The 15519-nt window shown below is 45.5% G+C and overlaps 1 protein-coding gene across 2 annotated transcripts in view; it reads right to left on the reverse strand.

Moving 5' to 3' along the window:
* Nucleotides 1–9276, reverse strand: part of XG (Xg glycoprotein (Xg blood group)) — a 34551-nt gene extending 25275 nt beyond the window's left edge. The window contains exon 1 of one of the 2 annotated variants that reach the window (XM_075915715.2): nt 8910–9276. In XM_075915715.2, the coding sequence (XP_075771830.2) occupies nt 8910–8970 (61 nt within the window). In that variant the 5' untranslated portion in view covers nt 8971–9276. The remainder of the gene's footprint in view (nt 1–8909) is intronic. The other variant, XM_075915714.2, reaches the window with a different exon arrangement.
* Between the last annotated feature and the right edge of the window lie 6243 nt (nt 9277–15519).

Here is a 15519-nt window from a genome sequence, read left to right on the forward strand (position 1 = left end):
AAATTGTGTTAACTATCTGGTCACAACTTACCTTTCTAGTGATGACTGAAGCAAAAGAGGCATTAAACACTGCAGCCTTCTTGGGGTGCATCTACACAGCAGGGCTTAACTCAAAATAAGCTATGCAACTTCAGCTACGTCAATTGCATAGCTTATTTAGAAATAGCTTATTTTGAAATTGGGAGTGTCTACACAGCACTTATTTTGAAATAGAGCACTCTTCCTCCAACTTCCCTTACCCCTCATGCCATGAGGATTACAGGCGTCAGAGTAAGAAGTCCTCCAGATTGACAGTATTTCAACATTATTTCAAAATAACTGACTGCCGTGTAGACATAGACTAAGTTATTTTGAAATAGCACTAGTTATTTTGAAACAATGTTTCTGTGTAGACGTTCCCTTGATGTCGTTCATTATTAACTCTCTTTTTCCAGTAGTGGGCCTACACTTGTCCTTCTCTTGCTCCTAATTTATGTATAGAACTTATTATCACTAGCTTTGATGTTGCTTTGCTAGGTGGGATATCTGAGTATTAGCCATTCTGATTTTGTCCCTTATGTCTTGTCCCGTTCTTTTGTACGCCTCAGAAATTGTCCTGTTTCAACTTTTTGTAGGATTCCTTTTTCATTTTCAGCAAAGAAGATGAAGTCCAGGGTTTGCGAGTGTAACATTCAGGAACTATCCACATTTGCCATTAATGAATCACGAGCCATTAGCACCACCAGAAATAACCCTAAACCTCTCTAGCACTTAATTTGTAATGAAAGAGGTGCCAGGCACCAAAGAATTATATTCTGGGCATCAAGCAGTTTTTTAAAAACTTTCATAGCTAATGTGGTGAGTCCAGAGGTGCCGGAGCTATGAACTACCCAGCTGAGAGGTGCTATAGCCCAGCCCTGGCAAGCTGACCCTCTCCATAAAAAGTTGGCCAACAGGCCAGTTTCAGATCAGTGCATAGGAGACGTGGAACCATTTCACTTACAAACAAGTCATAACCCAAGGAGTTTAACCAGTGCAAGCCTGCAGATGACTGATCAATTTAGAGGACAATGGTCTTAATTTTAAGCTAACATGCTAATAAACAAGAGCTTTCTGGAGCTAATGGGTCTACATGGGATCCACATACACTGTTTATTGACTCGTTCTGGGCACAGATCGATTTTTCTCAATTTTTGGGATTTTAGCTGCTTAGAAATGGGAATGAACACTGACCACCTGGCTTTTCAAGTGGTTCTATGTTCTCTGCTGAAAATCTGGGTTAGACCATTTTTCTGTATCACTCCTACAAGTCAGCGAATCACAGTAATCAGCAGGAAACCTTACTGTAACATGGATATTTAAGAAAAAGTGCACTAGCTTCCTTTGTGTGTGTGCGTGTGTGTGTGAGCTATTTTTATTTGGGTTGGGCAGATTTTAATATCAGCTTAGAATGACTACAGGTGTAGTCATTCTAATCACCTTCCTTTGGTATGGGACTTTAAAAACATACATCATTCATTTCCAGTGAGTGTAAGTTGGCAGGGGGACTCATTGGGCATAAAGCAGCATAACCAGCAGGAGCCTCTATGTCAGTATAATCAAAATAGGTTACCTTAAGCAAACCAAACATAAAAGATGTCCTAGCCCTGTCTTCTCACAAGCATTTTCCTTCTCCTGTATCTCCTTCAGCTGCCCTGGAAACTTGAGCCAAGTGAAGGACAAGTGAACCTGGAATTTGCTCTTTGTATATTGAGAACAAAACCTGCTCACTGTATACGAAGCGTCAATAATTATTACACCATAATTATTTTTAACTTTATTATAGAGTTGTCTTAGGCACAGTTTCAATTATTATCTATTACTTCGCATCTCTAGATTTAGGCCTTGATCCTGTATTTGGTATTCTCCAGTGGAATTCTATGCAGACATAAAGGTCTACTTGATTGGCCTCGGCTACAGAACTGGTGTCTACAAGAAATGAGCCTCTCCATTATTTAACAAGTATTGTTGTAAAAATCAAATATAAACAAAAAATGAAAGCAAAATGATATGCTTTAAGCGATAGTAGATAACTCTAGACACGCTCAGTTAATGTGCTAAAAGATTTGCATTAGGATTTAAAAAAAATAAAAATGACAACTTGAAACCACTTACTCCTGCCAAGGCTGGGTTAAGATTTTACAGATAAGCAGAAAAAGGCAATTGATGTCCTGTATGTGGGAGATAAAATCTTGTTATTCCTCCCAAGGGAAAAGCAGCAGAACTAGCAAATATTTTTAAAAAGGATTTCCTGAGCATATTATGTGAATGGAATATTTTGTCCCTGCCTGTGAAGCTAATAGTTATACAAACAGAAAATTCTATGAAACTGTGAAAGATCTAGGAAGAAAAAGACTACTGAGAGACGTGTGGTGAGCATGGAGACTGAGGCTATGTCTAGACTACAAGTCTCTTTCAAAAGAGAGTGTCTAGACTGCAACCACTTCTTTCGAAAAAGCAAGCCGCTTTTTCGAAAAAGAGCACCCAGGCAGTGTGGATACTCTCTTTCGAAAAGCCCTGAGCACTTTCGAAAAAAGGCATTCTTCCTTGTAAAATGAGGTTTACTGCAGTCGAAAAAACTGCCACGTTCCTTTGATTTAATTTTGAAAGAACGCAGCGGCAGTCTAGATGCAGGGAAAGTTTTTTTTTTTAAAAAAGGCCACTTTTTTTAAAAAAAACCTGTAGTCTGAGAGTGATTAAGCTTCCTCTTTCAACGGACAGTTAAGGACTTTAACACTTTACCTCTCGAACTCACTTATGTAAATAGCTATACATTGAGGAAAATATGTATTTAGGTCCTGATCAAGTAAAAACATATATACTGCATTATTTTATTCATGTGAGTTGTTCTTTTCACTTACAGAACACAACTCATATAAGTAGTTATGCATGTGTATAGGTGATTGCTGGATTGGAGTCTTAAAGCAGATAGTTTGGCTGTGTCTAGACTGGCCAGTTTTTCCGGAAAATCAGCCGCTTTTCTGGAAAAACTTGCCAGCTGTCTACACTGGCCACTTGAATTTCCGTAAAAGCACTGACGATCTCATGTAAGATTATCAGTATTCTTGCAGAAATGCTATGCTGCTCCCGTTCAGGCAAAAGTCCTTTTGCGCAAAAGGGCCAGCGTAGACAGCTCAGATTTGTTTTCCGCAAAAAATCCCCAATCGCAAAAATGGCAATTGGGGCTTTTTTGCGGAAAAGCGTGTCTAGATTGGCATGGACGCTTTTCCGCATAAAGTGCTTTTCCAGAAAAGCGTCCTGCCAATCTAGACGCTCTGTTCCGAAAATGCTTTTAACGGAAAACTTTTCCATGAAAAGCATTTCCGGAAAATCATGCCAGTCTACATGTAGCCTTTGAGAAGAATGTCAATGGCAAGATGTGGTGCAGGGTGTTATGTGAAGCACCTATAGTTGATATTGCTCAGTGAGGCAATTGTAACTAAATTATGCTGTGCTTCCTCCCAATGATAGAATCATAGAATACTAGAACTGGAAGGGACCTCAAGAAGTTATCGAGTCCAGTCCCCTGCCCTCATGGCAGGACCAAGCACTGTCCAGATCAGGGCTGAGCAAGATGCTGTCAGTTGGGGAGTTTGTGACTGTGATAAATGTATTAGTGAACTATATTTATATATTTTGGTTTTGTTTTATTTGCTGGTTTCCCCTCATTACTGTGACCATTACAAAGGGTACTGCTAGGCTTAGGGCTGCTACTGAAGTGTTCCTCACATGGGAAGTGGTGATGTGAGGAGGCAGATTCCCTCACCCTACTTATTAGCTGTTGTCAAGTTGCAATTCTGTTCAACAACAAATTCTAACAGGCATTAACTCACACTCCTCCGATGCCTGCTGCTGGCATGGGGATCAGGTACAAGAAGGACTGCCCTTAGGAGTGCTTGTAGTCATTAGTGCCTACCTCTACCCTTCACGTTTTTGACTATTCTACCCTTTGCAAGCATTTTACTGTTTTCTTTCTTTGGTATTATGTCTCTACTGACACATAAATCATATGAGGAGTCAAGAGAGCAGTGACAGCTGGGTTAGCTTATGAAGTCTATCACATTAAAGGAGATGGCAGGGATGTGTCACTCTGAATATTTTTCTCTCTGACACTTCATAGCTCCCATCACAGGCAGGTCCATTGGTAATTTTGTTTGGTTGCTTGCTTGATTGGTTTTTGCTTCTGGAGAGAAAAATATTCCATTCAATGTCTGGAATCAATGCTTTAGAAATATGAATTAGAAGTTAATTTTTTCCCCTTGAGGTTCAGTTCATTTGAGACGTCTCTAAAATGGCTTCCATGGATAGCATTCAGCTTTAGATCAAATGTCATATACTATGGAGGAATCATGTTACAGGTTGAAGACCCTGGAAAATAATAGCCTTAAGGGAAGCTGGAGAGAGAGGAATTCCCATTCTCACTTTACCAAAACTGTTAGGAGAATTGTTGAATGAAGAATCCAATTTCATGTTGTCTATATAAAAGGTATCCCAATTGTCTCCCTCGCTGGTCATCTTTAGATAAGATGACATGGAGAGGCAAGAGATGTTTGTTAACAGCTTTTAATTGTTTATTTTATTTTTATTTTTTGTAAATAGTTATACTTTTCTTCTCATGAGGATGAATGGGCATTCGCTTTCCCTGATGTAACTCAGTAGACAGTCCCATAGACTGAGATTTAAATACACAAGGGGATCCTCGTACCAAGGCACATCCCCACTGACAAATACAGATTGGACCTCCCTCATCCAGCACCCTCGGGACCTGACAGGTCCTGAACAAGACCAGGGGATGTCCCTCTGAATATGGCCCATGCTGTCCTGCTGCCCCAGGCTAGGGCTCCAGCCTAGCCCCCTGCTGCCTGCCCAGTTGTGGCAGTTGGAGCTCTACGGCCAGGGATAGAGCTCTGCAGTCAGGGCCAGAACTCCACAGCCGGGGAGATCAGCCACTGCTGGAGCTCTGTCGCTATCACTGCAATCCCTGAGCCCCACGGCTGGGGCCTGAATTCCATGGCTGCTGCTGCTGTTCCCTATCCCCCACCACCTGGCTACAGGGGCCAGAGCTCTCTGCTGTGCCACCCGCCCCTCTGAGCCCTCTCCCCTGGCTCCTGGCTGAGTCTCCCTCCCCCCACACTACTCCTGCCCTGCAGCCTGACCTCCCTATACCAGGGTTTAGTGGACCAGGAACATCTGTGATCCTGCTGGACCATGAATGTTGCCAGACCAAAGTCTTGGTTAAGGGTGGTACAACTTGCATTTTCTTTCAGCAGGGCACAGAGGAACTTCCTCCCCTCCCTCCCTCTCCCCCCCTTGCCCAGGACTGGAGCCTGAAAGATGAGTTTGATCAAACAGAAATGTAATTTGCTTTCATTGTTGTTGTTTTACTCCTGAAAAACGATTTATTCATGGAACCATGGAACTTAGATTACAAAGGAGTCTGTTATTTTGCACTATCAAATTGCTCATACAATTACCATCAGGTGCCTGAGGATCATGTTGGCTTTGGGTTTACAAAACCTTTCATAGTGTATTGGAAAACAATAAATGCTTCCCCTTCTTGGACAGCATATACACGCAGCAGCAATGGCCATTATTCACAGTGGGAAAGGCTCCCACAGCATAGGGGACCTCCTCAGTGCTTGTCAGTTTGGCAAACCCCTTTCAGAGCAAAAGGGGCAACTCCCCAAGGCAGGTAGAGACAGAAGATCCTTGCCATTCCTTCAGGCAAAGTTGTCCACCCCTCGGCCCCCTTCCCATTGGCTTAGACAGATTTCCATCCCCTTGGGTTCAACCAGTCACAAGGCTCCATACCCCCTCCCATCCACTTTATTGGTCAAGTGAGCACACGGCAGTCTTCCCCATCTCTGATACACCAGGTAACAAGTTTGACTCCCTTTTTCATCAGGCCCATTTCCCAGGTTACTGTTCTACAGTTCATTAATGTATATTTCATAACCATATATTGTCTTTGCATGATGTTCCTTTCTACATAATTAGAAGAGAGTTAATATTAGCCATGGAGAGCAAAGCACCCTTAAATCAATGGTGTTGTTCAGAAATTATACCAAACTACACAAATAAGGAAAGTTTCTGCCTCTGTGTTGGTTTCTTGACTGCATTGGGTCCTAATTCTCAGGTCTAAGGCTGCCTTGTGCCACTTGTGTAGTAGAAAACACATGCAGATAGGCTAGCCAGCCAGCTGGGGATTCCCAAGTCACAAGGGGATATCCATGTGACACTCTGTGCAGCTTGTGTAGGAATGTGGCAGGGAGCATTGCCAAGAGGTTGCTGCGCTCCAGCAATCTTTTGGAGCCCTAGCAGCCAGCTGTAATTCAGACCAGAAGTGAAGTTTCGCAAATGGTGAGCTGTCCTGAAATCACCCACAGCTTCAGGGTTACGAGCATTAACCACCCTTCCCATTCTTCCTTGGTCTTTCAGCAAAATAACTGAGGACCCTTCAACTATCACCAGAGCAAGACTTAAAATAGTCTGCCTTTGTTTTTTAATCTGGAAGCAAAGCTGTTTTAGAGCTCTCTGGCAAAGCTAGAATCCCAAGGAGCCATTTAAGGAAAACACCCCGATCATTCGGTACAAGCTACCAAAAGCAGAGTGAAATACAGCTACTCATTTGGTACATCACTGAAGCAACTAGGTATTTCTATACTGTGCAAATGAGATGAATGTTAGCTGTTTGCTTCATAAATGTATGTCTAATAGAAATGTGGTGTTGGTCTCTGGATTCTTCCTCTTCCCCAGAAACAGACAGAATGGGAAAGAGCAGGGAGCCAGCCACAAAAGTCCTGGCTTTCCAGTTTTCATTTATAAAACACTAAGCAGACGAGCTCAGTGCTGTGAGCCTATCCCATCAATTAAAATACACCATGAAATACATGTTCATGCATGTGGAAATTAGGTTGCACATACCAGTATTACATAAACAAACTACTCCCAGCATAATACTTGAGAACAAGAAAGTCTGCCTGCCAGTCTTAGACTGGGGCTCATCAGTGTTCATATTCCTAGCTTTGTAATACTACTCCCTGATATTTCCTCTTCCCTAGCTGTGATAAGCTCTCTCCTGGACACATCCCTTCACTTTCTTAGAGCATCATTCCAATCCCTACTTTGTCACCACCTGTCACTGCCAAGTTTTCTGAGGATTATAATCAAGCTGGGAAAGATTTGCTATATTTTGGTAACCAGTAATTTCTCCCTTCAAGCACCCCCATTAACACTTACGGTTAATCATAAGATAACAAGAAACAAAGCTGGCTATGGTGCTGCACCCTGGCAGATGCAGGTTGCTGTTCGCTCTGTTATAACTTATTTCTGAATATAACAAATATTGAGGAAATAACACTCAGCCTTCTCCAACTCCTGATGGGTAAAATGTTTCTAGCTGCATATTCATGTTAGGAATGAAAAATATGTAATGTGAATCCTATGTATCTAGGGATATCTAGCTCAGGAGTGGCCAACCTAAACCTGAGAAGGAGCCACAATGCACATTGACAAAGAGCAACAGTTCTACGTCATCAGCCCATATCATCTCCCCACCACCACTCTCAGCACCTCCCGCCCGCTGGCAGCCACACCGGTCAGCGCCTCCTTCTTCTTTTCCTCCTGCCCACTGTGATCAGCTCTTTCTTAGTGGGAGACACTGGAGGGGGGAAGTATGGGTGTAACAGGCTCAGTTGAGAGGGTAGGAAGTGGCAGGATCCTAGGAGGAAAGGGTAGAGGGGGACAGCGCCTAGGGCAGAGTGGGGGTTGAACAGTGAGCACCCTCCAGCCCAGTGGAAAGTTTGCACCTGTAGCTCCAGCCCCGGATTTGGTACTTATGTAAAGAGCTACATATTAACTTCTGAAGAGCCACATGTGGCTCTGGAGCCACAGGTTGGCCACCCCGATCTAGCTCTTGAGGTCATTCAAGCAACAATATTAAAACACAGCCATCTTTAAGAAACAACACCTGCTTTTACAATATAAAATAAGCCTCAAAATATCAATGAGCAAATATGCTATTAATGTCCATGTGTACAAATGTATTTATCTGACAACGGTTCTCTTAGTAAATTAAACATTTCTCCGTGGCTACATCTAGACTGGCATGATTTTGCGGAAATGCTTTTAATGGAAAAGTTTTCCATTAAAAGCATTTTCGGAAAAGAGCGTCAAGATTGGCACGGACGCTTTTCCGCAAAAGCACTTTTTGCAGAAAAGCATCCGTGGCCAATCTAGACATGCTTTTGCGCAAAACAAATCTCAGCTGTCTACACTGGCCCTTTTGTGCAAAAGTTTTGCGCAAAAGGGAATTTTGCCCAAACGGGAGCAGCATAGTATTTCCGCAAAAAGCACTGATTTCTTACAGTAAGAAGTCAGTGCTTTTGCGGAAATTCAAGCGGCCAGTGTAGACAGCTGGCAAGTTTTTCCGGAAAAGCGGCTGATTTTCCGGAAAAACTGGCCAGTCTAGACACAGCCTATAAGTTTTCATCTTAAACCAACTGTTTAAAAGCAGCATTTTAATTCAAAGCCCAAAGTTTTAAATAATTTGAGGGAAGAAAAGAAAAAGTTTCAGTTAATACTCTGAGATCTAACTCACACATCCGTCTCTTTCATTCAACACCTCCATTCCCCCCCCCCCCCCCCCCCCCGGCTATTGTAAGTGTGTGTTCAAAGAGTTTTTGCATTTATTTAGAGGTATAAAACTACAAGAGGTGTCCACCTGAACTTTCTGGGTGCATCTGACAAATACTTTAAAAGTACAATTTAAAAAACCCTGCAACACTCTGTATTGTTATTCAACAACCAAGCAGCACTGGCATCACACAAGCTCTATTGTTTTTCTAACTGTCCCACCCTAGAAACAAAGTCTCTGGTATAAGATCACTTACCTCTAACATGAACCAGAAAAAAAACAAGACCCCAAAAAAGCGTCGTTCTCAGCCTTATCATGGTCTTCTTATTTATAGTTCACCCTTTGCTTCTCCACACACTGACAGCAACAAGTGTTGGTAACTACAGGGCCAAAGATTTCTCCTCTGGAGCTTTTTAAAGAAGTTGGCCAGATCAGAGAAGTCTATTTACACTATTACACTTAAAGATGGATGGCTCAGTGGACGAGAAGTCTCTTAAGAACCCAGCCACTTCCAAAGCCTTCAGTCCCAATGGCAGAGCAGTGAATATTATTACTCACTATCCATATAGGTCATATACCTACATGATACATGCTCCATGCCAAGAAACCTTTCAACTCAGGCCTGCAGCTAATGAGAAGGGAAAACAACCAGCCAATGAGGAGATAGGAACACAAGAACCAACATTCTCCCAACCCACCTCCTTCCCCAGGGCCAGGACACCCTGTTTTCAAATCTTGCTTTCATGATAGTTGGGTGTGGTGCTGCTGCAGCTGCATTAACTCACCACAGAAGAGAAACTTCCCGTACAACATAACCAGTAAACATTGCTTTCTTTTCGTGGAAATAAGAGCAATTTCCATGCCCACCTTTTGCATGCTAAGCAGTAACTATGGCATTTTGTCAAATTTCTAACCCGTGACTCAATAGTTAGAGGACAGAAAATGCAAAGTAAGCACCAAAATTGCACAGACTACATATAATAGCAGTCACAACTTGCCTTTGCATTGTCTGCTGGGAGCTTTCGCACTTGCAAAATAAGCAAGCCTCTCTGTTTCAGATGTTTCAATTCAGTTCAGAAGATCAGTGTAACCTTGCTAGTTCACATTACTGCCTGACACAAACATTGCAAAAGATTTTGTGAATTACCGTACGCTACTAATCAAAAAAAGGGCAAATATTTTTTTTGGAAAAAAAAAATCTGATTGCTGGTGAGTAAATAAATAAATAAATAAATAAATAACAGGAAAGCAAGAGCACAGGGATCAGAAGCTTGGAACCTGACATAAGAGGACTGTCGGAGGCCTGAATCCAGATGGGATAGCAGGAGGAAGTCTCTACTAAATCCTACCCTTAGGCCACGTCTTCACTTGCTATTCTGGAGATCGATCTTCTGGTGTTCGTCTTAGCAGGTCTAGTTAAGATCCTCTAAATCTAACGCTGAGGGAGGCGGTCGGCACGGTCACAAAGAGTAAGGGAAGCTGATGGGAGCATTTGCTCCCATCAGCCTCCCTCTGTGAAGACTGCAAAGCTCGGCTTCAGGCAATCAGACTCCAGCTATACATTTTATATAGCTGGAGTTCTGTACCTTACCTGGACCTTCTAGGTCTAGTGTAGATCTGGCTTTACTTCCTTCCTTCCCCAGATTAAGCAGAGTACAAGGTGCAATTAGTGGAGTATGACAAGAAAATCCCAACATTTAAAGAGCAATTTTTAAGAGGATGGGAGGTTGCAGCACAGGAAGAGGTCTGTCTGTCAATGAAAAGTGGCTTGCAAAATAACTGCAAATTAAGGTAAAATTAGAAGCAATTAAAAAAAACTGGCTCTAGAGGCTAGTATCTGGGAATGATTCTGTGGAATCTTAGGTACTAAGGACAGATCCATAGATCCAAAGTTCTGGCTGAGGAGAAATAAGTTGCTGATTTAGAGCACAGTCACTGTGCTGAAAAAGGAGGAATCAGAGGGAGAGGGAACAGTAACAGTGTTGCAGAATGCTGGAGGAGAAATTGCAAAATGGAAAATGAGAGAAAAGAATACCATCGGAACCCAGAGGTCACTAAAAATACTGAAAGAGAAGAGACAGTTTGGTGAATGAAAATCTTGTTTAGTGGTTTGTCAAGGCTGAGGTCTGTGGCAAAGGGGAAAACAGGTAGGCTGGCACAAGGCTCCATCGAGTTACTAACAAGTTCACACATCAAATCCTGATGAATTTGAAGTCAACAATAGTTTTGCCATTGACTTCAACAAGGTCAGGTTTTCACTCTGAAGATTAATTTGGAATCTTCATGACATTCACCAAATATTTGATTGTGGAAAAGGCTACAGGTGAGTCAAAACTTGTACTCCAATATCACAAATTTTGATTATTGTAGACTTCTTGATGCTAACTTTAAAAAGGGAGGAGGGTAGGAACAGACGAATGAGATTATATTTAGAAGAGTAGAAATGCATGAGACAAGGATTATCATTTAAATTCACATTCAATTTTCAAATTCATGGAGACACCTGATCCACTTAGCCTTTATACAGTATAGTTGTTCTATCAATATTTGCAGCCAAGTTTGGTGATTTTAATAGTTAGTATATTTAGAAGAGCATCCAGAACTGCAGTTAAGTCTAGAAGACTTTAGATTTAATTTTAATGAGTCGGTCAAAGTTGTCATTATTATTATTCCACTGCCACTTCAGTTACTCACAAGAGCATAGGGCTCCTTAAAAAAAAGGTGGCAGCATTAGCAGTCATCAAAAATCCCATGGCATATTTTGCAAAAGTACAGATATTTAATGTTTCCTGCAAGTTGATCTTTACTTCCTGTCCTCATATGTCCTGTGGTGGGGGTGTACACAAATGGTTGCATTTCAGGTTTGCTTGAGCGTTCAACAACTCACTGAAATCAAAGTTGGCTACAGATGCCCACACCTTTGAAAAACCAGCCTACAGCTGTTCCTGTGATCCTGTTTCACTCATGAGAGGGTTACACTGAAATAGTACGTGAAGATCCCATTAGAGTTAAAAGAGGAATTTATAAATAGTAAGATTAGTATCTTGCTATGTTCTGAAAATGGGAAGAAGAATGGAAGCTTTGGAAACTGAATTGAAGAAGTAACAAATAGCAAGTTAAATTTAAAATCATGTAAATTGATATTGAAACTGTTTTTGCTATTGTAAGCAGGGTCTGAATCAATGCTTCCATTGCAGCCAGCTGGAATGAGAAAGGAATCCTGGGTGTGGTTATGCTCACTCCTTTGCTTATCCCTATATGGCAGTGTTTCCCAATATTATTTGGCTGAGGAACCCTTTTCAGCTTTTCAAAATTTCAAGGAACCCCTAGGTTTGTCAAGCAAAAAAAGGGGGGGGGAAGCGGGGGAGGAGAGAGGGACCCACCAATTCATGAAATTCACATTCCTTCCCCAAGACACCCCCCCCCATCTCCTTTCTGTGAGGCCTCATCTGCTCTGTTCCCCTCCTCTCCATCACTTGCTATACCCAGCCCTTATACCTGTCTCAACCTAGTGAGAGTGAGGTGTGGGGTGGGAATGAGGGATTTGGGTGTGGGAAGGGGTGAGAAGTACAAGCTCTGGGAGGGAATTAGGATGCAGGAGAAGGGGCTGTTGACTCAGGGAGGGGGCTCTAGGCTGGGAAGTGTTGGGTTCAAGTGGAAAGTTGGGGTGCTGAGCAAGCCAGGGCTTGTGGATGTGAGGGTGCAGGAGTTTGGGCTGGATATGTGAGGGACTCAGGGCAAGAAGGTTGTGAGTATGATGGGCTCAGGACACAGATTTGTGATGTGTGGATGGTGGAGGAATGTTGTGGCAGAAGACTGAGGATGTGGGGATGCAGGAGTTTGGGGATGTAAGAGGCGTAAGACAGGGGGCTCCAGTGTATGATAGGCTCAGATCTGGGGTCAGGTGGTGCAGGAGTTTTATGATGTTGCAGTGAAATGGGGGTTTGGTCCCAATTGGGGGCTTGTTGGCCTGGCTTCATTTTTAAATAAAATATTATGTCAAACTCAAAAGATTTTAGCATTGTCTTTACATGTGAGAGGGGCGAGGAACCTGTTTTGAGTCAAAGGTCACTGACCCACAGAAAAGTCAGTTGGGGCCACACAAGTGAGATGCAAAAAAACAACAAAAAAAAGCTCCTCCAAAAACCCCCAAGCCTCACTAATGTGGTCCCAAATGTGCTGGTTGGGGTAGGGGACAGAGTGCTAGTGGGTGCTGGGGCTGGGGAGAGGGTGCTGCTGGGTGGAAGGCTGCTGGCTCAGGTGGCAGGGTGCTGGGGCAAGGTGCTGGGACAGGCAAGTGGCAGGGTGCTGGGGTCAGGGACATGGTCCTGCTGGGCACTAGGGTGACTGGCAGGGTGCTGGGACAAGGAACAGGGTGCTGCTGGGTGCTAGCGTGGATGGCAGGGTGCTGGTGCTGGGGCTGGGGCTGGAGCCAGGGTGGTGCTGAGTCCTGGGGTGTGAGGCAAGGTGATGGGGCCAGGGCGGTGCTAGGGTGGATGGCAGGGCTGCCAAACAGCGGGATAGGGATGGGGTGCAGGATCTGGGAGGGAGCTGGGGGGGCAGAAGGGGACAAGGTCTGGGTAGGGTGCAGACCAGATAGGTAGGGTGCAGAAGCAGGCTGGATGTAGGGTGTCTGGCTATGAGGGAGGGTGCGAGGAGGGGACTTGGGTAGGAGTTGGATCTCCCTGATCTGGTACCCTCTAGACCTGACTGGTCTCAGATGAGGAATTTTTGGACCAGGGGAGGTCATTTCAGGGCTCCTGCCCCCCCCTTCCCCACTAGACTTCTTTGCACCTCTATCCCCTGCAACCAAACTAAGCTGCCCACCCCTGCTGGTTCCCTGCACTTCCCCCAAAACCATCCCTCACAATCCAAGGGAGTGCAGCACCAGTTCCCTGCAGCCCCTCACAGCCCAGCTGAGCTGCCCGTCTGTTCTGTATGCCCTCCCCCATCCACCTCAGCCCAGCTGAGCCCTGCACTGGTTCCCTGCATGCCTCCCCCACAGCACAGCTGATCCCCATTTCCCTGCACCTCCTCCAAGCCCCACAAAACTGCTGAGCCAAGAGCCGATTCCCTGTCCCTCCCTCCCCTTGAGTCTAGCCCCAGTTCCCAGCACCTCCCTCCTCCTGCAGCCAAACTGAGCTCTGAGCTCCACACACACACACACCCCACCACCCAGCTCCCCAGACCTCCCCACTCTGCAACCCAGCTGAGCTCAATTTCCCTGTACCTTCCCCCAAGCCATGTAGACATGCTGAGCCAGTGCTGTTCCCTGCCCCTGCCTTCCTCCCTCCCCTTGGCTGTGTCTACACTGGCACGATCTTGCGCCAAAGTGGCCGCTGTTGCGCAAAAATTTGCTGCCTGTCTACACTGGCCGTGTGTTCTTGCGCAAGTACACTAACGTTCTCATGTATGAAATCAGGGCTTCTTCCGCAAGAACTACGATGCTCCCACTCAGGAATAAGCCCTTTTGAGCAACTGTTCTTGCGCAAGAGGCCAGTGTAGACAGGCAACATGAATTTGTTGAGCAAGAAAGCCCTATGGCTAAAATGGCCATCGGCACTTTCTTGGGCAAGAGAGTGTCCACACTGCCATAGATGCTCTTGTGCAAAGCACAGCTCGCACATGGAAGAGTGGATGTGTTCTTGCACAAGAAACAACCAGTGTAGACGTAGCCTAAGAGTTTCCTCACATGAGCAAAATGAATTTTGTGTTGTGCACCAGTATTGAGTTCATGTGGCTTGTTTGGATGTGCCACCCAAGTTATTAATAAATATTTTTAAACCTCTACCTTTTCCCTCTGCTGCCATGTCAGCTCCCCTGGTGCCTGCTGCCCCCCGACGCCTCACCCTCCTCTGCTGTCCTGACTCCTGCTCTTCTCACTGTCCTCAGCCCTCCTGCAACCTGCCCCCCTCCACCAGCCCTTCTCTCCTCCCTGTGCCCACTTCTCCAGTAGCCCCACTCTGATCATGTGAGCTACCCCTCCTCATCCCCTCTTCTAACACCTCCCTCTACAAACCTGCCCTGCCACTCTCTCCTCTGATGGTGGTCCCTCCACTGGGCTGGTGTCTGCCCAGAATCCCCTGGCACCTGCACCTTCTCTTACACCTGCACTCTCCTGGTGACTCCCCCTTCCCTCACTTCCCCTGCCCCCTTTGCTCCATTTTTCCCTGATGCCCACCCCTCACCACCCTCTGCCCCCGTTCCTATCATGCCCCTGTGCCCTCTCACATGACTTGCTCCATCACAGCCTTCCTCATGCCTACCCCTTCTTTCAAGCTTTCTCCTAGCACCTCCCCTCACCCCTCTAGCCCCCAATGCCCCCTCTCCCCTCCCAGCATCACCCTGTCCCCCTCCCACTAACACCACTCCTCCTGCCCTTTTCCTCATTGTCTGCACTTGGCTCCCTGCCATTTGTCTCTCCTCCACCCCTGTCCCTTTGGTGCAGTGGTCCCCAACCACTGTAGGTTGCTGGGCACCAGGGGGTGTGGCCGTTCACCTGCCGGGCGCCAGAGGGCAGGGACACTTGCGCGCCCGGGGCCAGCGCCCCCCCCCCCAAGTGCCACGCGCCCGGGGCCAGCGCCCCCCCCCAAATGCCACGCGCCCGGGGCCGGCGCCCCCCCCCAAGTGCCACGCGCCCGGGGCCGGCGCCCCTCCCCCTAAGTGCCCGGGGCTGGTGACCGCAGGCACCGTGTTGGGAACCACTGGGGGTATGTCTACACTACCCTCCTAGTTCGAACTAGGAGGGTAATGTATGCATACCGCACTTGCTAATGAAGCCCGGGATTTGAATTTCCCGGGCTTCATTAGCATAAGCGGGGAGCCGCCATTTTTAAATCCCCGCTGCTTCGAACCCCGTGTAGCGC

This window comes from Pelodiscus sinensis, chromosome 1, assembly GCF_052426305.1.
Source record: "Pelodiscus sinensis isolate ZL-2025 chromosome 1, ASM5242630v1, whole genome shotgun sequence".
NCBI classification, from domain to species: domain Eukaryota; kingdom Metazoa; phylum Chordata; order Testudines; family Trionychidae; genus Pelodiscus; species Pelodiscus sinensis.